The 25,523-nt window shown below is 45.0% G+C and overlaps 1 protein-coding gene across 2 annotated transcripts in view; it reads right to left on the bottom strand.

Moving 5' to 3' along the window:
- The window catches only part of LOC139281168 (lipopolysaccharide-induced tumor necrosis factor-alpha factor homolog), a 65,841-nt gene that overhangs the window by 20,978 nt on the left and 19,340 nt on the right, over positions 1–25,523 (bottom strand). For both annotated transcript variants that reach the window (XM_070901191.1, XM_070901192.1), the window contains exon 2: positions 373–556. In XM_070901191.1, the coding sequence (XP_070757292.1) occupies positions 373–541 (169 nt within the window). In that variant the 5' untranslated portion in view covers positions 542–556. The remainder of the gene's footprint in view (positions 1–372; positions 557–25,523) is intronic.

The raw sequence follows: 25,523 nt of genomic DNA, 5'->3' as shown, positions 1-25,523 counted from the left end.
GGCACGAATATTAAAGACCAGTATGAATGGTCAGCACACACCAGTGCATTTTGAAGAGGAAGGGAGAAAACTGGAATGATTAGGTTACCAGTTTCCTTTTGCACTCCCCAAGGGCAAAAACCTAATTTTGGACATGAATGAAAACCATCATTCCTAATCTTTCTAAAAGCACGCAGCACTACTAACTTTGAATGACCCTTTTATCTGCAGTCTACAATGTGTGACCAGTGTACGCCATACCATGATTAGAAGTATATATTTAAACCCTTGCAATTAGTTTCCCATCTAGTAACCAACACGTGAGCAACTGTTTTGGTCATGTGCCAAGAGTTCACTTTAGTGCTTTCCAAGGGATTCTACTGACAGACTTACCCACAGGAGGGTTAGCAGGCTGGGCTGGGTACTGAGGAACTGACATACCAGGACTTCCCATGGGAGGCCCTGCAGGATAAGGCTGAGGTCCAGCATTCCCCTGGTAGCTTGGTGGCTGCATTGAATCAGCATAGGCAGGAGGTGCACCATAACCACCTTTCGACTCCATTGGGTCAGATATCACCTGAAATTCAAGAAAATATGTAAGAAATTCTGCTCAACTCTTCCCCAAGTATCAAATCTAATGGCAGCTTAGAAAATCTTAAATTTTTGTTCTGGGTAATAACCTAGAGTAGAATTATGCTTCAGAATTTGCTGATGTCTTTGCTCCATCTTCACACTGTTCCTCTAAGTTACACGCTGGAAATCAAAGCGATCTGTATGCGACACACTTTAGCTAAACAGGTATTGCAAATCCTAAACCAACAGTCGGTTACAAAGGATGCCAAATGTCTAATTACATTATTATAAATTCACAAGCAATAGGTTTACTGCTGAACTAGTTTGGAAAGTAACGTTTGTCCTTTGTCAGTCATTCTCTATGTCCACTGCTAATATTCGAAGAGCTTGGGACTTCTCCCCAGTGGCCTGGCTATCCAATTAATCCCACTCCCCTGCTAGTTCCCCATAGCCTGTAAATTTTTTTCCTTTCGAGTATTTATCCAATTCTCTTTTGAATGTCGCTATTGAATCTGCTTCCCTTACCCTTTCAGGTAGTGCATTCCAAATTACAACTCACTGTGCAAGAAAAACATTTCCTCTGCTTCTTTTGCCAATCACCTTAAATCAGGGTCCTCTGGTTACAGACTCTCAGTTTCTCTCTATCAAAAACCATTCATGATTTTGAACACCTCGATCAGATATTTTATTCTTCTCTGCTTTAATGAAAACAACTCCAACTTCTCCAGTCTCTCCATATAACTGAAGTCCCTCATCCCTGGTAGTATTCTAGTAAATCTCTTCTGCAACCTTACCAGGCCTTGACATCCTTCCTAAAAAGTGTGCCCAGTATTGGACAACACTCCAGCGGAGGCTTAACCAGTGTTTTATAAAAGGTTTAGCATAACTTCCTTGCTTTTGTACTCTATTCCTCCATTGATAAAGCCAAGGATCCCATATGCTTCTGTAAAAAAAAACAGCATCAATTTGTTGTGCCACCTTCAAAGATACAACCCCAAGTCCCTCTGTTCCTGCAGCCCCTTTAAAATTGTACCATTTAGCTGATGAAATGTAAAGCATTAAATTTCATCAGTCATGTGTGCGCCTATTTCACCAGTCTGTCGACATCCTCCTGAAGTCTGTTAACATCTGCTTTATTGTTGATTACACTTCCGAGTTTCGTATCATCTGCAGACTTTGAAATTATGCCTTGTATACCAAAGTCTAGGTCATTAATATGTATCAAATAGAGCAATGGTCCTGATAACCCCTGGGGAACACCACTGTTCACCTCCCTCCAGTCTGAAAAACAACCAACCACCACTATTCTCGGCTTTCTGTTCCTTAGCCAATTTTGTATCCATGCTGCTACTGTCCCTTTAATCCCACAGGCTTTAAATTTCCTTACAAAGTATACTGTGTGATACTTCAAATGCCTTTCGCAAATCCATATACACATCAACCGCACTACCCTCATCAACTCCCTCCATTATTTCATCAATGAACTCTATTTACCTTTAACAAATCGCGCTTGTTGTGTATCTGTAAGGCATGCACTCCCATGTTCCGCCACCAGGGAGCGCATCCCCTGAAGTCCCAAGGGATTCCAGCATCCCTTGGGAGCACTGTATAGAAGCCGGCCCCTAAGGCCTGTTCCTCACTCTGGAGTGTCTTAATAAAGACTGAGGTCACTGTTATTTTAACCTCCCCAAGTGCAGTCTCATCTATGTTAGGAACACAATAACTGGCGACGAGTATACGAATCCAATGCAAAGATGTAGCAAACTGTGGGCATCCTGGAGAAGTTCTCAGAGGGTGAGGACTGGGAAGCCTATGTCGAACGGCTAGACCAGTACTTTGTAGCCAACGAGCTGGACGGAGAAGGAAGCACTGCAAAAAGGAGAGTAGCCCTCCTCACGGTCTGTGGGGCACCGTCCTACAGCTGCATGAAGAATCTTCTGGCTCCGGTGAAACCCACAGATAAGTCGTATGAGGAGCTGTGTACGCTGGTTCGGGAGCATCTTAACCCGAGGGTGAGCATGCTGATGGCAAGATATCGGTTCTACACGTGCCAGCGATCTAAAGGTCAGGAAGTGGCGAGCTACGTCGCCGAGCTAAGGCAATTTACAGGACAATGTGAGTTTGATGGCTACCTGGAGCAGATGAGACTTTTTTGTACTGGGAATTGGCCAAGAGACCATCCTACTAAAACTTTTGACTGTAGCGACACCGACCCTCAGTAAGGCCATTGCGATAGCACAGGCGTTTATGTCCACTAGTGATAACACCAAACAAATCTATCAGCACACAAGTGCTGTTCATAAATTCTAGCAATGTTCATAAATTAACTGGAACGGTGTTTGCGAGCAGAAATGTACAGGGCAGAAAGCAAGAGTCTGCAACTGCTAGCAGGCCTCAGGTGACCCAGATGACTGAGTCCCCAACCAAGGATAATGCAAGGCAATTCACACCTTGTTGGCGTTGTGGAGGCTTCCATTCAGCCTATTCAGAAGGGTATGTTTGCAAGAGCTGTGGAACAATGGGGCACCTCCAAGCCTGCTAACCACCGCGTGGCAGAGGAAGATTGGTCCATGATGGATCAAAGCAATTTCGAGCCTCAGGAGAGAGGAGGCAGATGCTGAAGTACATGAGGTGCACACATTTGAGACGAAATGTCCACCTATAATGCTAAATGTAAAATTAAATGGCTTACCCGCAGCCATAGAACTGAACACTGGAACTAGCCAATCCATCATGAGTAAAAAGATGTTTGAGAGACTGTGGTGCAACAAGGCACTCAGACCAGCCCTGAGCCCCATCCACACGAAACTGAGAACATACACGAAAGAGCTTATCACTGTCCTGGGCAGCGCCATGGTCAAGGTCACCTACGATGGCACGGTGCACAAACTGCCACTCTGGATTGCCCCGGGCGATGGCCCCACACTGCTTGAAAGGAGCTGGCTGGGCAAAATCCGCTGGAACTGGGATGCCATCCGAGCACTATCACATGTCGATGAGGCCTCATGTACCCAGGTTCTTAAATTCCCTTCCTTTTTTGAGCCAGGCATTAGAAACTTTTCCAGGGCGAAGGTGCAGATCCACTTGGTCCCAGAGGCATGACCCATTCACACAAGGCGCAAGCGGTACCTCATGAGGGAGTGTGGAAATTGAGCTGGACAGGCTGCAACACGAGGGCATCATCTCCCCAGTGGAATTCAGCGAGTGGGCCAGCCCGATTGTTCCAGTACTCAAAAGTGATGGCACGGTCAGGATTTGCGGCGATTATAAAAGTAACTATTAATCATTTCTCGCTACAGGACCAATACCCGCTACCTAAGGCAGACGACCTATTTGCGACGTTGGCAGGAGGCAAGACATTCACCAAGCTCGACCTGACTTCGGCCTACATGACCAGTAGCTGGAGGAGTCTTTGAAGGGCCTCACCTGCATCAACACGCACAAGAGACCGTTCAGCTACAACAGTTTGGAATTCGGTCGGCTGCAGCGATCTTCCAGAAAAATATGGAGAGCCTACGCAAGTTGGTACCACGCACGGTGGTTTTTCAGGACGACATTGGTCACGGGTCGGGACACCGTCGAGCATCGACAAAACCTGGAGGAGGTCCTCCAGCGACTGGATCGCGTAGGGCTGCGGCTGAAGAGGTTGAAATGCGTCTTCGTGGCAACAGAAGTGGAGTTTTTGAGGAGAAAGATCGCGGCGGACAGCATTCGGTCTACAGATGCCAAGAAAGAGGCCATCAGGAACGCGCCCAGGCTATGTGGGTCCACTTCTCGGTAAAATGTTCCTGGTGGTGGTGGATGCTTTTTAAAAATGGATTGAATGTGAAATAATGTCGGGAAGCACCGCCATCACCACCACTGAAAGGCTGAGGGCCACGTTTGCCACCCACGGCCTACCTGACTTACTGGTCATGTTTCACCAGTGCCAAATTTGAAAAATTCATGACCCGCAATGGGATCAAACATGTCACCTCGGCCCCGTTTAAACCAGCCTCCAATGGGCGGGCAGTACAAACAAACAGAGCCTTAAACAAGTCACAGAAGGCTCACTCCAAACCCGCCTGTCCCGAGTACTGCTTAGCTACCGCACGAGACCCCACTCGCTCACAGGGGTGCCCCCGGCTGAGCTACTCATGAAAAGGACACTTAAAACCAGACTCTCGCTGGTTCTGCATGATCAGGTAGAGAGCAGGCGCCAGCAACAAAATGTTAATGATGGTCGCGCCACTGTGTCACGGGAAATTGATCTGAATGACCGTGTATGTGCTAAACTATGGACATGGTCCCAGGTGGATCGCGGGCACGGTGATAGCTAAAGAAGGGAGTAGGGAGTTTGTAGTCAAACTAGACAATGGACAAATTTTCAGAAAGCATCTGGACCAACGAGGCTGCGGTTTACAGACTGCCCTGAACAACCCACAGCAGACACCACCTTTTGAGAGCCCACAACACACACCCAAAGGATCAACGACACCACCCTGGAACAGGAAATTGAACCGATCACGCCCAACAGCCCAGCAAGGCCAGGCTCACCCAGCAGCCCTGCCGGGCCAACAATACTCCAGCCCAGCGAGGGCACAGCCAACACACCAGAACAGACATTTGTACCAAGGCGGTCCACCAGGGAAAGAAAGGCTCCCGACCGCCTCACCTTGTAAATAGTTTTCACTTTGACTTTGGCTCGGGGGGTGGGGGGGGTGGGTGGGGGGAGTGATGTTGTGTAACTGTAAAGCATGCACTCCCATGTTCAGCCACCAGGGAGCGCATCCCCTGAAGTCCCGAGGGATCCCAGCATCCCTTGGGAGCATTGTATATAAGCCGGCCCCCAAGGCCTGTTCCTCACTTTGGAGTGTCTTACTAAAGACTGAGGTCACGGTTACTTTAACCTCCCTGTGTGCAGTCTCATCTGTGTTCAGAACACAATAGCGCTGACTTTCATTTATTAGCCGATACTTTTCCAAATGGCAATTAAATGTGTCGCTGAAAGTTTCCCCACCATCTTCAGTGGGCTGACTGGCCTGTACTTGACGTGGACTATATACAGCAGACACCTCAAAGCGCTGGAGAAGTAGCACCAGCACTGACTCCGCAAGATCCTGCAAATCCATTGGCAGGACAGATACACCAACATCTGTGTTCTTGCTCAGGCCAACAGCCCCAGCATCAAAGCACTGACCACACTCGACCAGTTCCATTGGGCGGGCCACATCGTCCGCATGCCCGACACGAGACTCCCAAAGCAAGCACTCTACATGGAGCTTCGACACAGCAAGCGTGCCCCAGGTGGGCAGAGAAGACACTTCAAGGACACCCTCAAAGCCTCCTTGACGAAGTGCAACATCCCAACCAACACCTGGGAGTCCCTGGCCCAAGACTGCCCAAAGTGGAGGAGCAGCATCCAGAAAGGCGCTGAGCACAGAGATACATTGGTGAGAACACACAGAAAACAAGCGTAAACAGCGGAAAGAGCGTGCGTCAACCCAGGCTTCCCCAATCACCCTTTCCTTCAACCACTATCTGCCCCACCTGTGAGAGACTGTAGGTCCCGCATTGGACTCCTCAGTCACCCAAGAACTCACTGAGTGTGGAAGCAAGTCATCCTCGACTCCTTGACAACTTGCCGGGTGCAACATTTGCAATCCTCCAATCTTCTGGCACCACCCCCATATCCAAAGAAGGATTGTCAGATTGTGGTCAAAGCCTCCACAATTTCCACCCTTACTTCCCTCAGTAATCCAGGATGCATCCCATCTGGATTGGGAGACTTTTCTACTTTTAGGACTGCCAACCTTTTAAGTATCTCCTCTTTATTTTTAACCTATTCAATATCACTACTGCCTCCTCCTTTACTGCTATATTCTCTTCTCTTAGTGAAGACAGATGCAAATTGCTCAGTTAGTAACTCAGCCATGCCCTTTGCCTCCACAAGAATATATTTTTAGTCCCTAATGGCCCCCACCCTTCCTTTTAATATTTGTGTGTTTATAAAAGACTTTTGGGTTCCCCATTGTTAGTTGTTAATCTATTCTCATACTCTCCCTCTGCCCCTCTTATTCCCTATTTTAGATCACCTCTGTACTTTCTATATTCAGCTTGGTTCGCTACTGTCTTATGAACCTTATAATTGTCATAAGCCTCCTTTTTCAGTGTCATTTTATCATCTATATCTTTAGTCACCCAGGAAGCTCTAGCTATGGATGCTCTTTGTTGCCTCCTCAGGGGAATGTGTTTGAACCATCTCCTCTTTGAAGGCCTCCCATTGTTCAATTAGTTTTGCCTACCAATTTTTTATTTTATTCCAATCCACTTGGGCCAGAACCCTTCTCAACTCACTGAAGTTAGCCCTCCTCCAGTTAAGTATTATTACTCTCGATTGTACCTTGTTCTTTTCCATAACTATTCTAAACAACTAACAAAAAGGTCATCAGTTACTCAATTACACAGCTCCATTTGTCTTTGCACAATAAATATTAGGCAAACTAAATCAAACATAGACAAGCTGACACAATGAGCTGAAATATCACGATTCAGTTTGTGTTTTGTTAATTAGTGCCCGTGGTAACCATAACTCTATTGTAGGAACCGTCCATGAGAACCATCAGGCAGGTAAGCAAGAGGAACATATAAAGTATGAAAATGATTCATTCGATCTGCAAAACCATTGCTCGGGTGGGGGTGGGGGGGGGGGGGGGGGGAGAAAGAAATTGATGTGCATTGATAGAGAATGCAAACAGGCTGCATTTAGACAGGCTGTGAAAACTCACAGACAAGTCAGAGATGCTTCGTGAGTGTTAGCATGTTGCATTACGGCATCAATCAACTTGACATTTTAGGACCTTGGGTAGCGAGCCAATTAAAAGGTTAAAAGACTATTAATTGAGCCAATAAGGTCAAAGAAGGCAAGTTCTTTTCTGTAAATTGATCCAGGTATAAGTACAGCCATTTTGACCATGTGGTGCCAGAAGAACAAAGACCTGGCTTAAAGCCAAGAACTTTTTACTGCTGTCTGCCAAAAATAAAGAAGTTAAAACTACAATCAGAGTTCGTATTTCATTGGAAATTAAGAGATCTAACAATTTTGGCGTCAGGAACAGGATCGCTGAGGAAAGAAACTGAATTTTGGACATCAGACCTACATATTGAGGTAAGGACACCTCTTTTTAAAAAGTCCTCAGTCAAAAGTCTAAATTCGCCTCTCCTACGCGATTCCGAAAGCCTCCAGTTTGCGAACCATCCGGTTGGTAGTCAGCTCGACGTCCCATAGATGTCTAAACTTCGGCGGTGTGTTAGTTAATTAATCACCGACCTATTGATCGGCTAGCAGGCCTACGACTCGAGACCCCAGTAAAGAACTCAGTATAATGGCAGCAGGAGATAAGAGCAAAGAATTGCCTACAACTGTTAAAGGTGGGCAGGCACCACCTGAAGTTGCGCTAGATTTAATTCTCGAACAGTTGAAAGAATACATAGAGCAACAATTCAACTTATCTAAAACCTGTATTAAGATTCAACAAAAGTACGGAACCTCCAAAGGACAATGGTCCTTGGACGAGATTAAAAGGGTCTGGGGAAAAATGACCCGTATGAAAAATAAGGAGCGAACTAGATGGTCCCTAGCGGTTATGGGCCCGATTCGAAAGTGGAATGAAATTATAATGCGTTCCCAACATGATCGAGAACTGACCAGTACAAAGGATCAATTGCAAGCTGTTTGTGCACAGCTGCGACAGAAAAAGCTTGAACTTGAAAAGCTGGAAGCGGAAGTTAAAGATCTTAAAGGTGAAATTAAAGAATGGAAAAAATCATTAGGTCAAGAGACAGTAATAGGAAAAGGAAAATGTATTGATCAATTCCCAGGGTACCCATGTTTGGATAAATTAAAAGCGCAAACCCGAAGACACGACCAAGGAATAGATACGGATTCTGAGTCCTCCGACAGTACAGTGTCGGAGGATGATGAAGAATTATGGGTGTGCTTTGCCCCGTTTAAAAAAAGACGAGTTGTAGTCAAATCAGAAGAGACTGCGGATGAGGGCAGAACCAAAAAAAACAAAGAGAAGGGTGTACGAAGAATGCTTATTTCATGATCCGGCAGACCCAGAGAAAATTGATAAATGGTCCAAGGAATTGCCCCAATCCAAAGAAAGGGGGGAGTAAAAACGTGGGACCAATTGGACCGCTTAAGAAATATATATCAACTTCAGCCCTGGGACGGAGTGCAAATTTTGACCATAATGGTGCCAAAAACACAGGGAAGAAAATTGCATGACAAGGTAGAAGAAGCTTTGGGGCAGGATGAGCAAGAATTAGATGCAGCGTGGGAGGCGATTAAACACTGGCTGCAAGCCTTCAGTCCAGCTAAGACAGACTGGGGAAAAATTGCAGCCTGCCAACAGAAAGGAACAGAGGAGGTCCTGGAGTATGACGAGCGGTTTAGATGCACGTGGCTAGAACATTCGGGTATGAATAATACGGATGAGGAAATGGATGAACAAGCGTTTGGATCCCTGAAAGCAGCTTTCGTGGCAGGTCTAAAGCCAGAACTGTCCAAAATGCTTAAGGTAGTGTTACCGGACTGGGAAGGTAGAGGAACGAACTTTGCAGCATTGGTGGATCGATGTAACCAATTAGATCGGGATATGGGAACGAAAGTCCGAGCTGTACAGGCTATGGGATGGAAATCCCAGGATTCCGATAAACAGTTATTAGGAAAATTACCCGGAAAATGTCATTATTGTGGGAAAGAAGGTCACTGGGCCAAGACGTGCAGGGAAAGACAGCAAGGTCGTGGCTGGGGAAGAGGACGCAGCCAGGGATACTATTCAGCCAACAAGCCAGGCTTGTCACAAGATAACGACCTCATAGAAGCATTTAAGCGACTGACAATACAACAACAGGAGGAGTTACTTGGGATAGCAAAAAACGATTAGAGCCCACCCTGGCCCCCCTCCTAGCACTAATACAACAAAGGGGAGATGGGCTATATATAACTGAGGGTGGGCGATAAGGATGTGGACTGTCTTTTAGACACAGGGGCGGAATTAACATGCTTACCTCTACAATATGGAGATTTTTTGCCATTGAATGGTAGGGCACGTACAGCCTATGGAGTTGGGGGCCATAAAATGGAAATTAAAAGGACAACACCGGTACTTATAGGGCTGGGTCCACATGAACTAACCACGCTGATCTGGATAGGCCCAGTAGATCAACCCCTTTTGGGAATGGATGTTCTAATCCAAGTAGATTCATCGTTGCATTTCGAGAATGGTCGAGTAACATAGTCAATTAGAACTTTGAAGAAAGAAGAATTGAAGGAACACCCGATATGGGCTAAGAAATAGAACGATTGTGGCCTACTCCAGATGGAGCCTGTGTCATTTACAGGGACCAAGCCTCCATGCACTAAACAGTATCCCATCAGTCCAACTGCCATCGCGGGAATCTTACCGGTTATTCAGCAATTGGAGAAACAAGGGGTGCTTATTAAAATGCATAGCTCCTCCAATAGCCCCGTGTGGCCGGTACAGAAATCTAATGAGACTTGGCGTTTGACTGTCGATTATAGGAAAGCTAACCAGTGTATTGATCAAAAAGCTCCTTTGGTCACAGATCCCTCCACCATTTTTATTGCCCTCAAACCGGAACATAAATATTTCTCGGTTACAGATATGGCCAACGGATTTTGGTCGGTGCTTCTGGCACTGGAGGTTCGACAGTGGTTTGCTTTCACGGTCCAAGGACAACAGTATACTTGGACCCAGTTACTGCAGGGTTTCCACAACAGCCCTACGGTATTCCACATGGCTTTACAAAGCCATTTGCGAGAATTACCTCCCCTGTCATCCAATATGTAGACGATATCCTGCTCGCTTCAAACACGGAAGAACAGCATGAACAAGATTTACGAGCTTTGTTGGATCACCTTCGGCTGAAAGGACATAAAGCCAGCATCGACAAAGCACAAATATCCCAAGAAGAGGTTGTATACCTGGGACAAAAGATTTCACAAGGAAAGAGAGAACGTACCCAGGATAGAACTGCAGCCATTCGGGCTGCTAAAAAACCCACCACTATTCAGGAACTAAGGTCTTTTTTGGGATTGTGTAACTTTAACAGAAATTGGATTGACTCCTTCACACAGCTTGCTCAGCCACTGAATGATATTTTAAAGGGGAAACATGCCTCTAAAGAAGCCATCACCCTCACTAAAGAACAGCAAGAGGCCTTCCCGAGTTGAAAAAGGCTTTGTGTTCGGCACCGGCTCTGGGAATCCCCGACAGTGGTAAGCCATTTACCCTGTTTGTCCATGAGAAAGAAAGATATATGACAGCTATACTGACACAAGAACATGGGGATCGGCAAAGACCTATTGGCTATTATTCAGCAAAACTGGATGCGGTAGCCCTCGGATGGGGAAGTTGCCTAAGGGCCATGGAAGCTACATGTCGAGCGGTAATGACCACTGCGGGCCTAGTCCTCGACCAAAAGTTGATTGTCAAGTGTCCCCGACACTTTGCTGTCTATGAATAGAATGTCTCCGGTGACGGCAGCTAGATGGACCCGCTGGACAGCAGTTTTGGAAGCTCCTAATCTCCATATCGTCCGGGCCAGCCCGGTTAATCCCGCAACTATGCTCCTGATGTCAGAATCGAGGGAGCAAGAGGGGGGAGAATGTGAAAAGCATGACTGCGTGGAGATTTTAAAAGAAACAGAAGAAGCAGCCTTAGCAGCAGAGGAGCCTCTGCACAACCAAGACCTTATCCTGTTTACAGATGGTTCCTCCTTTGTTGACAATGGTACCAGAAAAGCAGGATGGGCAGTTACAACCTTATATGAGGTAGTGGCAAAAGGATGTTTACCCTCAGGAACGTCAGCACAACAGGCCGAGTTACGGGCCGTGTCAGAAGCATGTCAAATAGCAGAAGGACACAGAGCTAATGTCGACACAGATTCGCGTTATGCTTTTGGAGTCGCTCATGACTTTGGTCTGTTATGGCGGAAAAGAGGATTCCTCACTGCTGCTGGTACACCTATCCGAAATGGAAAAGTCGTCAGAGACTTATTGGAGGCCATACAATTACCTCAGGAAATGTCCACCCTGAAGTGTAAGGCCCATACCAAGGGAAATACCACAGAAGCACAGGGAAATGCCCTAGCCGACCAGGCAGCTAAAGATGCCGCCTCACAGGGCGTTCCCCCAGAAGAACCAACACAGATGTGCAGATTGAAAGCACTCAGGACTCTGACACGAGACCTTCAAACAATGCAAGGCGAGTGCTCCCGAGAGGAAAAATGGACATGGATTGAGGCAGGAATTAAGCGATGTGAAGATGGTGTCTGGAGACAAAGAGTTACCGACAAGCCAGTCGTGCCACAAACGCTTATGCCTTTTTTTAGCCCAACAGATTCACTCGTGGGGACACTTGGCCTCACAACAGATGACGGCACGGTTCCAGAAAAGCTGGTGGGGTCGGGGATTTAAAAAACATGCCCAGCTGGTAACAGACCGCTGTGTGGTCTGCCAGAAAAATAATTCTGGACCCATCACGGTAATGCCCCAACTGAGGCCCCCTGCCCCTGTCGGACCATTCCAGCATCTGCAGGTTGATTATATATCTCTTCCTTCATGCCAAGAATACACTAACATTCTTGTCATGGTCGACAGATTCTCTAGATGGGTAGAAGCTGTCCCAACTAAAAGAGCCACAGCCAATCATACTGCAAAGGTCTTGTGTAAGTATTACATTCCCCGATGGGGAGTCCCGAGTAGCATTGACTCAGATCAGGGAACACACTTCACAGGTGCTGTCTGCCAAGAAGTCTGTAGGTTACTGAACATTACGTGGGATTTACACTGTCCTTATCATCCACAATCATCAGGACAAGTAGAGCGAATGAATCGAACTCTGAAACAACGGCTTGCCAAATATCACCAAGAAGGAACACCATGGTCCCAGGCACTACCAATAGTGCTATGTAGCATTAGGGCAACCCCGAACAGAACTACAGGTCTAAGCCCATTTGAAATTATAACAGGAAGACCCATGTCGCTGCCAGGAACTATTGATTTAAGGAAAGCTGATGTTCACTTAATGAGTGACACTTTTTTATCATTGTCAGAACTTAACCAATGCTATTAGTTCTGTTTCCCGATAGGTATCGGCAACTTGGGGTAATCCACCCGAAGGAGGACACGACATCATCCCGGGAGTCTGGGTGTATGTGAAAAAGTTGCATAAAGAACCTTTGGGTGCCAAGTGGGAGGGACCCTATCAAGTGTTATTGACCACCAGGCAGCTGTTAAAGTCCAAGGAAAGAAAGCCTGGATCCACGCTTCACACGTTAAACGAGCACCCGTAACGGAAGCTGAAATCTAATAAGGACAATTACTTTTTGCGAAAATGTATAAATTTACTGTATTATTGATTGTAGGTATTCTAGGCATAGGCCTACTTCTTACTAGCCGACCTTCTGCACCATAGGGGAATAGTAGGGTAGAAGGGAATTACATGTAAATACCTTTTTATATATGTCATACATTTATGCCAAACAAGGTAACATTTCTAGTTGTTGGGTTTGTGCGCATATTCCTATTCACTCAAAGGGAGGGATTCCCTTGAGGCCAATTCCCTTGAATATCTCGGAAATGGCTGAGTGGATAATTAATCAAAACAAAACAGGCAATGCGTTTCAGGATACGGAAAACTGGGCACGTAAATGGAAGTCAGCAGGTTACAATCTGACTACCTTTAAAGGGGGATACCAACCGTGTTACAATAATTCCAAACGGCCCCCATTTTTTGTTATCACTAATACAACGGGAATAGGAAGACCGGGGGAAATTGGTCTGTCTGATTAGAAACATCAAAAGGAGGCCAAAATATGGGGTATAGTAACTGCTCCCAGAATTATAATATAATCAAGCCACAGAACCGTCCAAACTGGGCCGATGTGGGAATTCTTAACGTAACGGGGATTCTGAATAAAACAGATGGAAAAGCCTGGACAGGCCCCGGAGTGTTGCTGACAAAGAAACAGCTAACATGCATTGCCTATAATGGCACCTATTGGGTGTGTGGCCACAAGGCCTACCCTTGGCTGCCCCAGAATTGGATGGGATCCTGCTATTTAGAATACATTGTGCCTTCTTTGCATCGTATAAAGTCACTGTCGGAACATTTACACCGTCCTAAGAGAGCTATCACAGAAACAGAGAGGTTCTTTGCCATTCTGATCCCCAGGTATGGGACCGCCAAACTGGCAAGGGAATCCATTAACATGGCATCCGTTGTGGAACGGGTAGCCAATGATACCTCAGAGGCCCTAGTTAAAATCAATGCAGAAATGGTAGCAATCCGCACAGTAGCCCTACAGAATAGACTGGCCCTTGATTACATCCTGGCTGAAAAGGGAGGTACTTGCACCCTACTCGGAACTGAGTGTTGCACATATATCCCAGATAGCTCCGAAGAAATTACCCACTTAGCAGAGCATATCCAAAAGGAAGTAGAAAAACTTAAGCAACCCCCATCATTCACTTTGTGGAGTGGAGCCACTGAATGGCTAGGTTCAATAGGAACTTCATTGGTGGAAGGTTTAATTCTATTTGTTGTAATTATTTTACTTTTATATTGTTTGTTTATGTTGATTAAATGTTGTTGCAACCAGGCGGCTGTAGCTGCTGTCCCGCAGGAGAGACACCTTGCAGGTCCCAGCAGACCGTCTGTACGTGGCACAGGAGTATGTTATGCTTAAGGGAAGGTTGTTTACTGGTTGAACTAAGATACTGATTTGGATTAAATTGGAATAAGGTTAATTAACCTACTAAAACCAGACTTCCATTGTGGCCACGATGGAACTCAGGTTGTGTAAATTTGCGTGGAAGCTACTAGTCCGGACATGTGGCGAAACACATCAACAAATTTTAGAAGGAAACTCTATTAACATGTATGAAATTATTTTGTAGAATGTTTAACCAGTGATACCTGATGTTTTATGATTCAGTTTGTGAAAGAATCAAAGGGGGGGATTGATAGAGAATGCAAACAGGCTGCATTTAAACAGACTGTGAAAATTCACAGACAAGTCAGAGATGCTACGTGAGTGTTAGCATGTTGCATTAAGGCATCAATCAACTTGACATTTTAGGATCTTGGGTAGCGAGCCAATTAAAAGACTATTAATTGAGCCAATAAGGTCAAAGGCGGCGAGTTCTTTTCTGTAAATTGATCCAGGTATAAATACAGCCATTTTGACCATGTGGTGCCAGAAGAACAAAGACCTGGCTTAAAGCCAAGAACTTTTTACTGCTGTCTGCCAAAAATAAAGTTAAAACTACAATCGGAGTTCGTATTTCATTGGAAATTAAGAGATCTAACATACAACATCTGACATTTATTGCGTAATACATAAATTATCCCCCACCCCAAAGAGAGAGGATAGCGATGAGGCTTTAATAAGGAGACATGTGTAGCATTAAACAATCCACAAGGACTCGACAGTTTTAAAGAGGTCTTTAAAAGGCAACATTGGTCTGAATAAAAAGAAATGCAGAAAATATTGAAAACTCAGGTCAGGCAGCAGGTGTGGAGAACAGATATAGAACGTTAGTAACCTGAAATGTTAACGCATCGGTTCTCTCCATACACACCGACTCACCTGCGGAGTACTTCCAGTTTTGTTTTTATTCAGACCAAATGTTGCCTATTAAGGCCCTTATAGCATTATTTTAAACAGGATACTGCAAACTTGGGCATCTGGCACCATAGAGCAACAGCAGACTTGTAGCCATGGCTCTGTGGTAGCACTCTTGCCTCGGAGTCAGAATGTTATAGGTTCAAGGTCCACTCCAGAGACTTGGGGCTCAATTTTCCCCAGTGTTTTGCGCCAGTTTTTTTTGGAGCAGGCTGCTTTTTTTGGCCCAAGTTAAAAAAAAACACAATTTCCCCAATCAATTTGCACCAGCGTAACTCAGTTACGATTTTTTTAGGTTCGGTTTTTTTTCAGCCAAAGGGGGTGTAACCTTCCACCCGTGCCAACTCTGCCCATTTAGGCAAGCTTGGCCAGCTGAGAGTTACTCCCGTTCTGCTTAGGCCAGCATATGTGGCCTCTGCAGAAAAACCTTCTGGAGAGTTAAAGAAATCGGTGCAAGTGCAGGAGAGAGAGAGATAGAGAGCATTTTTTGGGATGTCGGGCAGGGTTTCATTTTGCAGCCTCAGCTCACATTGTGTCCTTAGTTACCATGGCAGCCTGAACTTTTTGGCGCAGATCAAGGCTCCAGCCCCAAAACTAAAGGACAAGTTAGGCCATGCCAAAATGAAGAAATCCAATGGGGAAACTTAGAACTTTTTTTTTTGGCGTACTTAGGCCCCAAAAAACAGGCGTAACTCTTCAACTGCGTCAAAAAAAAGCTTTGGGGAAAATGGAGCCCATGATCACAAAATCTAGGTTGACATTCCATGGCGGTACTGGAAGAGACAATAAATCAAAGCCCCAGTTGCTAGAATGGATATTTAGCTGGTTTCAAGAAAGAGAGTAGGGGTAAAGGGTAGCTACTCACAGTGGCAGAAGGTGGGTCATGGTGTTCCACAAGGATCAGTGCTGGGACCACTTATCAATTTATATTAATGATTTAGATGTTAGAATCAAAAACACAATTTGTAAATTTGCAGAGGACACGGAATTGGGAGGGATAGTGAATACTGATGAGTACTGCAACAAATTACAGGAAGACAATAAACAAACATTCAGAATGGGCATATAATTGGCTAATTAAACTCAACACATTTAAATGTGAGGTATTACATTTTGGTAGGAAGAATAGAGAGGTTGCGAGACTAGGTGGAGTGGAGGAGCAAAGGGACCTCAGAATACAAATACACAATCACTAAAAGTAGCAACACAGGTTAACAACGCCATAAGAAAGCAAACCAGTCACTGGGGTTTATTTCTACAGGGATAGAATTGAAAAGTAGTGAAGTTATGTTAAACTTGTTTCGAACCTTGGTAAGACTGCACTTGAATACTGTATACAATTCAGGTCGCCATATTATAAAAAGGATATAGAGGCACTGGATGCAGTGAAGATTTACAAGGATGATGCCAGAAATCAGAAAAGGATGAACAGACTGGGTCTCTTTTTGCTTGAAAAATGAAGGAAGGTTGAGGGGTGACCTAATTGAGGTCTTTAAAATTAGGAAAGGTTTTGACTAGACACAGAGCGTTTCCACTTGTGAGGAAGAGCATAACTAAAGGCCATCAATAGAAGACAGTCACCAAGAAATCCAATAGGGAATTAAGAAACTTCTTTACCCAGAGAGTGGTGAGAATGTGGAACACGTTACCACAGGGGATAGTGGAAGCAAATAAAATAGATGCATTTAAGGGGAGGCTAGATAAGCATATGAGGGAGAAAGGAATAGAGGGTTACGCAGACAGATTTAGATGAGGAAAGAAGGGAGGAGGCTCGAGTGGAACATAAACGCCAGCATGGACTGGTTGGGCCCGAATGGCCTGTTTCTGTGCCGTATATCCCATGTAAAAAATCCCATAGCACTATTTTGAAGTTCGCTCCAGTGTCCTGGCCAATATTTATCCCTCAACCAACAGTGAAAAAGAGATTATCTGGCCATTATCACAGTGCTATTTGTGGACCTTACTGTGCGTAAATTGGCTGCCACAAGAGAGTGACTATAGATGCTATATAAATGCAAATCTGTCTCTCTTTAGACCCAGTTTATCCTATGCCTGTCAAGTCTTCTACCAGTGTAAAGAAACTGGATTCATAAGGACATAAGAAATAGGAATAGGAGTAGGCCATACGGCCCCTCCAGCCTGCTCTGCCGTTCAATAAGATCATGGCTGATCTGATTATGGACTCAGCTCCACTTCCCCGCCCACTCCCCAGAACCCCTTATCCCCTTATCATTCAAGAAATTGAATTCAATAGCATAAAGGCTGCCAGCCAGCTCCAAATTGAAAGACTATTATAGCAGCTGAACATGTTTACATATCTGGTTCATTCAGTTCACATTGTGCTCACATAGTACTGTATACACAGATAGCTTGCAGGTAGACATTGAAGAACTGCCCATGCAGTACCTGCTTGGTATCATTTTGCAAAGCAAAACTGGAATGAATTCTCAACTGTGACTCTTTGCGTAGGGCGGGGATGGCGGCGATATATAGCTGGTAATGTTTGTATTTACACGGTGCCTGATCGTGTTTAATTGTTTAAAGTGCTTTGAACAATTAACTACTTTTGAAGTGCAAGGCATTCTTCTGTAACCAAGCATGGAGAGGGTTGGTTCTATGCAACATGCACCTTGCCCAGTTGATCATAGACTGCCTTTTCAGTAGAAACACAGGGAACCCAGCCTGTCGATAACCCAGCCTCGCCCTGCACCCCCTTCCCCACATAGATTTAGCCTTTTTGGGAAAATTTGTATGAAATCTTTTTGAACACTTTTACATTGTCTGAAACATAAACAGGACCAACGAGGCAAGAAACGTCTGGCATAGCTTGGCCATTTGTAAAAACCCTGATTGTAATTGAACAGATATTTACACTTCACAACACCTGGCACAAAAATCAAACACTTCCTCCAACTTTGTCTATTTTAAGGAATGATGACTTTAAGATACATCTTAGTCAATAACCAAGAATTATCTTGATTGGTTGGTCCTGAAAGGGACCTTTCGTTGACACGTCCGTTGCTTTCATGCTTTTCAGACAGTGAGGTCACTGCCGGGAGTTTGGTCGTCGTCTTGATGACATTAGCTGGCAAGTTCTTGGTGAACTCGCACACACAGGGAGACCATGTGTAGTTTGTCATCAGCTCCCAGAACACTGCTCTGCCTCATGGGGCTGCAGCCACCACACAAAGATCGTGGACATGCAGCTAAACATTGCCAGGAGAATGGTGTCCGGGCCAATCAAGTCCACTCCAACTGAATGGCTCCCAGTGCCGTTCCACATTGCCCTGCCTGCCATTCACCGAGCTCCCGTGAACAACACAATCTTCCCGTTCACAAAGACTTGAAAACCTCACTACTTAAGCACTTAAAATCTAGGAACAGCAGCAAATATTCACGTGGCTGGTATCGACCCTCTATCCAGATAGACAGAATCGCGGGACGTATGCAACATCCGGAACAAACACCTCATCGCTGAGCCAACAGCAGCGGTCCCTGGCTTCGACCACCCTCAAAGACAGTGGATAGACAGACAGCGCTCAACTAAATCCGCTCAGTGGTCAATACAATCACCTGCTCCACAAGCGGATGATGAGGGATGACCCGAAGTGCAACTGTGGCCATGAGTCCCAGACCACAGAACACGTCACATCAACCCGCCCACTGCGATCTGTCGCGGGAGGCATCTCATTTCTCCACTCGGCATCTCAGCAGGCCATCGAATGGAGAGCCAAACTAGACATTCCGTTATTAGCTCTTCCAGTCATAAGAAACAAACAACAACAACAACAACGTCGAGAATTAGGGGGAGAAATTCACTATCCAGGCACTAACAATTTCAAACTTTTACAAAAATCGTCGTTTGCGCTCCAAGAAGGAGCAAAATCGACAGCAGGTAGGGCAGTGAGTTCAGCAGCGCTGCACACTAGGCCATGCAGTGCTACCACGTTGAAAGGCTCCTTTCTTCCCTTAAAGGAAGGGCCATCGCTGCAGGCGGTGCAAAATAAAAACAAACTTATCTGAACCACGACGGCAGCCACGATCCCACGCGATCAGCTCGGCACTCAAGCAGAATGCCAGGCTGATCAATCGCGGGCAGGAACCCACGATAAAACTGGAAGGAAAAAAAAAGGTAAATGTGTTTTTTTGCACTTGCCTCGGCCACCTCACCTTTAAGCCTTGTCCCCGATGCACGCCTCCTGCACGCGGTGTTTTCACCCGGCGCTGCTGCAGGGGCGGAAGGCAATTTCGGGTCCGGGGCAATGCACACAGCAGTGACATCATGATCTCTGGGCGAAGGAGATTGGGGCACAACAGTGTAATGCTGCCGCAAAACTCCCGCCGATTATGGCGGGAGTCGATGTCATCGCCGCGCCCGGTTGCAAAGCCAATTTTACCCCCTTAAGATTCTTTAACACCCTACAGTGTGGTACCAACTATTAGCAGCAAATAGAGGGTGCTGCTGAATTTCATCCTTGATCAGAGATCTCTATACTGCACCACGTTTCAGGAACTAGAAACTGCCGCACACTGCATTCATATCTTTCAACCATAGGCCTCAGCACAGTGACTGAACAGTTGTTATCTCAGTTATATTTTCAGCATGGAAATCAGATGAAAGAGAACAGGAAATGGAAGCCACCTCCCCATCCTGTGCTCTCCCTGCCATTTTGATCTTTCTGGCAGCTCTGAATGTGCAACAGGAAGATCTTTTTATATCAACGTGCTGCACACGATAAAGCAAAAACAAATGTACAGCAGGTCTCCAGCACCGACACAGACTGGGATTGTAAGAAAATATTTGTGGAGGAAAAAAAATTCATTTTATGTGCAAAGCATAAAACACCATAATGCCAAGAAAAAAATGCTTTTACAAACAGTCTAATTCATGGCTTTTTCAGCTGTAGGACTCAAGAGTGTAATCTTCCTGGTGTTACAATTGCAAGTGTAACAGGACCGATCCTACTCAGGGACACATTTTTGTTGCACCATAGATCACTAGTTAATTCTCCCCTCCAGTCACACACAAACCAAAATAAATATCCAAAACTGGCTTTATACATTTTGTTTTAAATCATCAGGATTTGGACAACACTGGCACAACCACATTCACTGCCCAGAACTAGGTGCCCCGAGATGGTGGTGATGGTGGGCCTCGATCTTCATCTGCTACAGTCCTTGGGACGGTGGTGCTCTTTGTACATAGGAACAGGAGTGAGCCACTCAGACCCTCGAGCCTGTTCCGCCATTCAATTAGATCATGGCTGATCTGCATATCAGCCCTGCCTACCCGCCTCTGTTCCATATTCCTTAGTACCTTTGCCTAACAAAAATTTATCACCCTCCGTTTTGACTGTCAATTCAACTAGCCTCAACAACCTTTTGAGGGAGAGTTTTCCAGAATTTCAATACACTTTTTGAAGAAGTGCTTTCTGACATTACCCCTGAACAGCCTAGCTATAATGTGAAGCCCCCCCCCCCCACCAGAGGAAATAGTTTCTCTCTATCTACCCCATCAACTCCTTCGATTATCTTAAACACCTCAATTAGATCACAACTTAATCTTCTACATTCAAGGGAATGAGTCTAGGTCTATGCCCTCCTGTAATGGTCCACGTCTCTGAACCATATACTGTAGACACCTCAAATCGCTGGAGAAATACCACCAACGACTTCTCCGCAAGATCCTGCAAATCCCCTGGGAGGACAGACACACCGTTAGCCTCCTCGATCAGACCAACATCCCCAGCATCAAAGCACTGACCACACTCAACCAGCTCCGTTGGGCAGGCCACATTGTTCGCATGCCCGACACAAGACTCCCAAAGCAAGCACTCTACTCGGAACTCCTACACAGCAGGCGAACCCAAGGTGGGCAGAGGAAGCGTTTCAAGGACACCCTCAAAGCCTCCTTGATAAAATGCAACATGCTCACCAACACCTGGGAGCTCCTGGCCAAAGACTACCCTAAGTGGAGGAAGTGCATCCGGGAGGGCACTGAGCACCTCGAATCTCATCGCTGAGAGCATGCAGAAAACAAGCACAGGCAGCGGAAGGAGCGTGCGGCAAACCAGACTCCCCACCCACCCTTTCCTTCAACGACTGTCTGTCCCACCTGTGATTCCAGTATTGGACTGTTTAGTCACCCAAGAACTCACTTTTAAAGTGGAAGTAAGTCTTCCTCGATTCCGAGGGATGGCCTACGATGATGATCTAGGTCTATGCAATGTCCTCATAATTTAACCCTTTTAACCAGAGTACCTTTCTGGTGAACCTGCGCTGCACCCCATACTAAGCAAAAGACCCTTCTAGAGGTGCGGTGCCCATAACTGAATGCAGTACTCGAAATGGGTTCGAACCAGAGCTCTAAATATCTGGAACATAACTTCCACCCCTTTATATTCCAGTCCTGAAGATAAAAGCCAACATTCCATCAGCCTTTTAAATTAAGTCTTGTACCTGTCCACCAGATTTTAGTGATTTCTGCAGACCCCAATGTCTCTTTGCTCATCCACAGTTCCTAACTGCTCACCACTTAGAAAATACTCTGATCCATCTTTCTTAATTCCAAAGTGGAGGAGCTCACACTTTCCCACATTGATTGCCATCTGCCATAATTTTATTCACGCTGCTCATTTAATTTGCAACTTTCTGTTCCCGTCTACATCATTTACTGTGTTACATTCAATGCCGTCAGCAATCTTAGATACCTGTATACGGCTCTCTATTCAAGTAATTTATAAATAGTGACAAGCTGAGGCTCAGTACAGATTCCTGGGGGACACCATTAGTCAGCCTGCCAATTTGCATACCCATTATCCTCACTCTGTCTCCTACCTCCTAACCAATTCCCTACCCAAGCCAACAGGTTGCCTTCAATTCCATTTTTTTTTTTAAATGTGGAACTTTCTAGAAGTCCATATCTCTACCACAGGTGTTACTGCCTCAAAAAAATCAGCGAGGTTCGTTAGAAAAGACTTACACTTTACAAATCCCATGCTAGCTCTCTCTGATCAGCTCGTATTTGTCCGAATGCTTAGTCACTCTGTCCCTAATAACAGATTCTAATAACTTTCCCACTTCAGACATTAGGAAATTATAGGCATTATTCATCTAGTTTATCTCTCCTACCCTTCTTAAATAATGGAATGACATTGGCAATTTTCCAATCCAAGGGGACAACTCCTGAATCGAGGGGGTTTTGGAAGATCATGACTAATACAACAATTTCCTCACCTACTTCTTTTAATACCCTGGGGTGGAAACCACCATTGCTTGTACAACTGAGTGAATTGTTGGGCCACTGAGTCAACCACATAAAAATGACATGCAGACCAGGCCAGGATGGGTAGGGTTTCTTCCCTGCATGGCATGAGTGAACCAGTTGGATTTTTAAATCTGGCACTTTACTTGGTCATTTGTTCCTGGTGCTAGTCCACAAGTTACCAGAATTTGTGGTGCGATTTGAGTTTATGACTGAGTTGTTAGTCTAGTATCATAACCAAAGAGGCTGAAAACTATTTCAGGTGGATTCCTGACAATAGCAGCACTTCTCATCAAGTCCCACAATGGTCTATTCCAGGTAATTCAGTCAGTTTTTGGAGTAAAAATTCAAATTATTCAAAAATCTAAATTAAGCGACATAAACAACACAGGACAGTGCAGTTGGGGCAAAAGATTTGAATTACAAAATCATTCATAAGTGTCAGCCTTGGCTCAGTGATAGCACTCGGAGTCAGAAGGTTGTGGGTTCAAGTCCACCAGAGACATGAGCATATAATCCAGCTTGACATTTCAATGCAGTACTGAGTGAGTGTTAAATTGTCGGAGGTGGTGAATTTTGGATGATTAAACTGAGGCCCTGTCTACCCCCTCAGGGGAATGTAGAAGATCCTATGATATGATTCGAAGAGCATAGGCGTTCTCTTGGCATTCTGGCCATTATTTATCCTTCAGCCAACATCACTAAAACAGATTATCTGATCATCACCCAATTAGTGTGTGAGGTCTTGCTATGCACAAATTGGCTACCACTCTTCCCTACATTGCAACAGTTCAAAAGTACGTCATTGGCTGTAAAGTGCTTTGAGATGCCCCAAGGTCGCAGAATGTTAAATGCATGTCTTTCTTTATTCAAATTTGAATTAAGAGTAGAGTGTATTGCGAATAGCATCCTGAAAACTGATGTAAAGTCTTTGTCTGGTGACAAGATGTACTGGTGCTGTGTCCCCACAGCAAAAGCTCATGCCCAAAATGCTCCATATAGTAAATTCTGCATCTTAGCTGCAGTATCAAAGGAAGTGACAGAACGAAGTTCAGGCATTCCAAGTTCTATAAAGAGCTGGGAGTAGGGCGACAAAAGGAAATCTGCTCTTCTCCAAGGGTCTAGTTTAAGGACATTTGTAGGAGAGGAAGTCATTTCCAGCCTTCAGCTACTGGACAGCATTTGATGCAGCGCATCACTATCTACATGAAAAAGTAACATTACAACAACTTGTATTTATATAGCGCCTTTAACATAGTGAAAGGCCCCAAGGCATTTCACAGAGGATTGAGAATAAAAAATTGACAGAGCCGCAAAAGTAGAAATTAGCCCAGGTGACCAAAAGCTTGGTCAAAGAGATATGTTTTAAAGAGCGTCTTGTAAGGAGGAAAGAGGGGTAGAGCGCTTTAGGCAGGGAGTTCCTAGGCAACAGAAGGCATTATAAATCAGTGATTGGAGCGATTATAATCAGGGATGCTCAAGAGGACAGAATTAGAGGAGCGCAGACATCTCAGGGGGTTGTGGAGCTGGAGGAGTTTACAGAGATCGGGGTGGGGGACGAGGCCATGGAGGGATTTGAAAATAAGAATGAGAATTTTGAAATCGAGTTGTAGCTTAATCTGGATCCAATGTAGGTCAGCAAGCACAGGGGTGATGGGTGAGTGGGACTTAGAAACATAGAAACTTGGTGCAAGTTAGAACATGGGTAGCCAAGTTTTGGATCACCTCTAATTTACGTAGTGTAGAATGAGAGAGACCAGCCAGCCAGGAGTGCATCAGGTATAAAGAGAAGCTATAATGATTTTCTAGCTGAGCATTGGTGTTATGCTGGCAAGGAGAATCGTTATAGCTTGGAAACAGCACTCAGAGGTACCACTGCTACAAGATTTGAGCCTTGTACTCAAATTGGTCAAGGGGAGCACAGTGGGAACTTTATAAGTTCATGGTGTATTGGTCCAATAGGTCCAGTGAATGGGCCATTCACTATACCCATAGCTAGATCACTTCTGCAAGCCTTCTATTGTGCAAAAGTGCACTAACCTATATTATCATTCCAACTATCGTTCCAACATCCTCAGCCTCAAAGTGTTTTAAAAAAAGATTGAAATGAAGACAAGAGTAAACATTCTTTCCAGAATTTAAAGTTATTTTTCTTTTGCATCTCCAATGCAACTCAATCAAGACAGTTGCTCACATCTTTCACAAATCCAATCAAAAGCTACCAACTCTGTGACATCTGCACCCTTAGGTCTCATCTATTGACTTCTTGTCCTCATTATCTCCTCTGATCTCAGGTTGAACATTTTATCCATTGCAAAAGCTGCCTGATAAGCTTGAGGCTAGACGTTCCACTATGGTCGCTATCGTCCAACAATGGGCGATTATTTCCAGCCTTAGTGCTTTTTTTTTTATTTTTCAGGATCGCTGGAATATCGCCCATTTTAAAAAACGCTATTATTGCCTTTTTAATTTGGGCGATAGCCTTAGCGATGTGAAATGGGCCTTAGCGATGTATTCAGTCATGAAAAGCTGGCATCCAGAGCAACAGCTATTCTGAGCATGCACTTTTTTTTTCAGACAAAGAACTTTTCCCACGGGGGTTGAGAGAGAGAGAACAGGGGACCTGGTCCCCATCAACATTATAGAACTTTTCTTTTATTCTAGCCCCTGCTGCTTTATAAAATAAAATCCATCAGCCAACTGAGGTGAACTCCATTTCCTTCCTCATGGGATGACATACCCTAGTTCTGCTTCTACTTGTACTGTGGACCAGAGGGGGGGGGAAATCCATGATTAATATTAATCCTGACATTACAGCAATGTACTTGTATGTAACTTCTCTCATTTTATTCTCCCATCTCTATTCTGCAGTATGTGATTAGTGATCAATACTGATTGAGAAATTACAGCTCTCCACCCCCCCCCCCCCCGCCTTGCCCCCACCACAACCCCATTTCACTATAAATGCCCTTAATTAGTCCTTATAAAAATAGTGATTAGGTCATTG

This window comes from Pristiophorus japonicus, chromosome 15 (assembly GCF_044704955.1).
Source record: "Pristiophorus japonicus isolate sPriJap1 chromosome 15, sPriJap1.hap1, whole genome shotgun sequence".
Lineage (NCBI taxonomy): Eukaryota > Metazoa > Chordata > Chondrichthyes > Pristiophoridae > Pristiophorus > Pristiophorus japonicus.
This window is presented reverse-complemented; position numbering and strand designations above follow the sequence as displayed.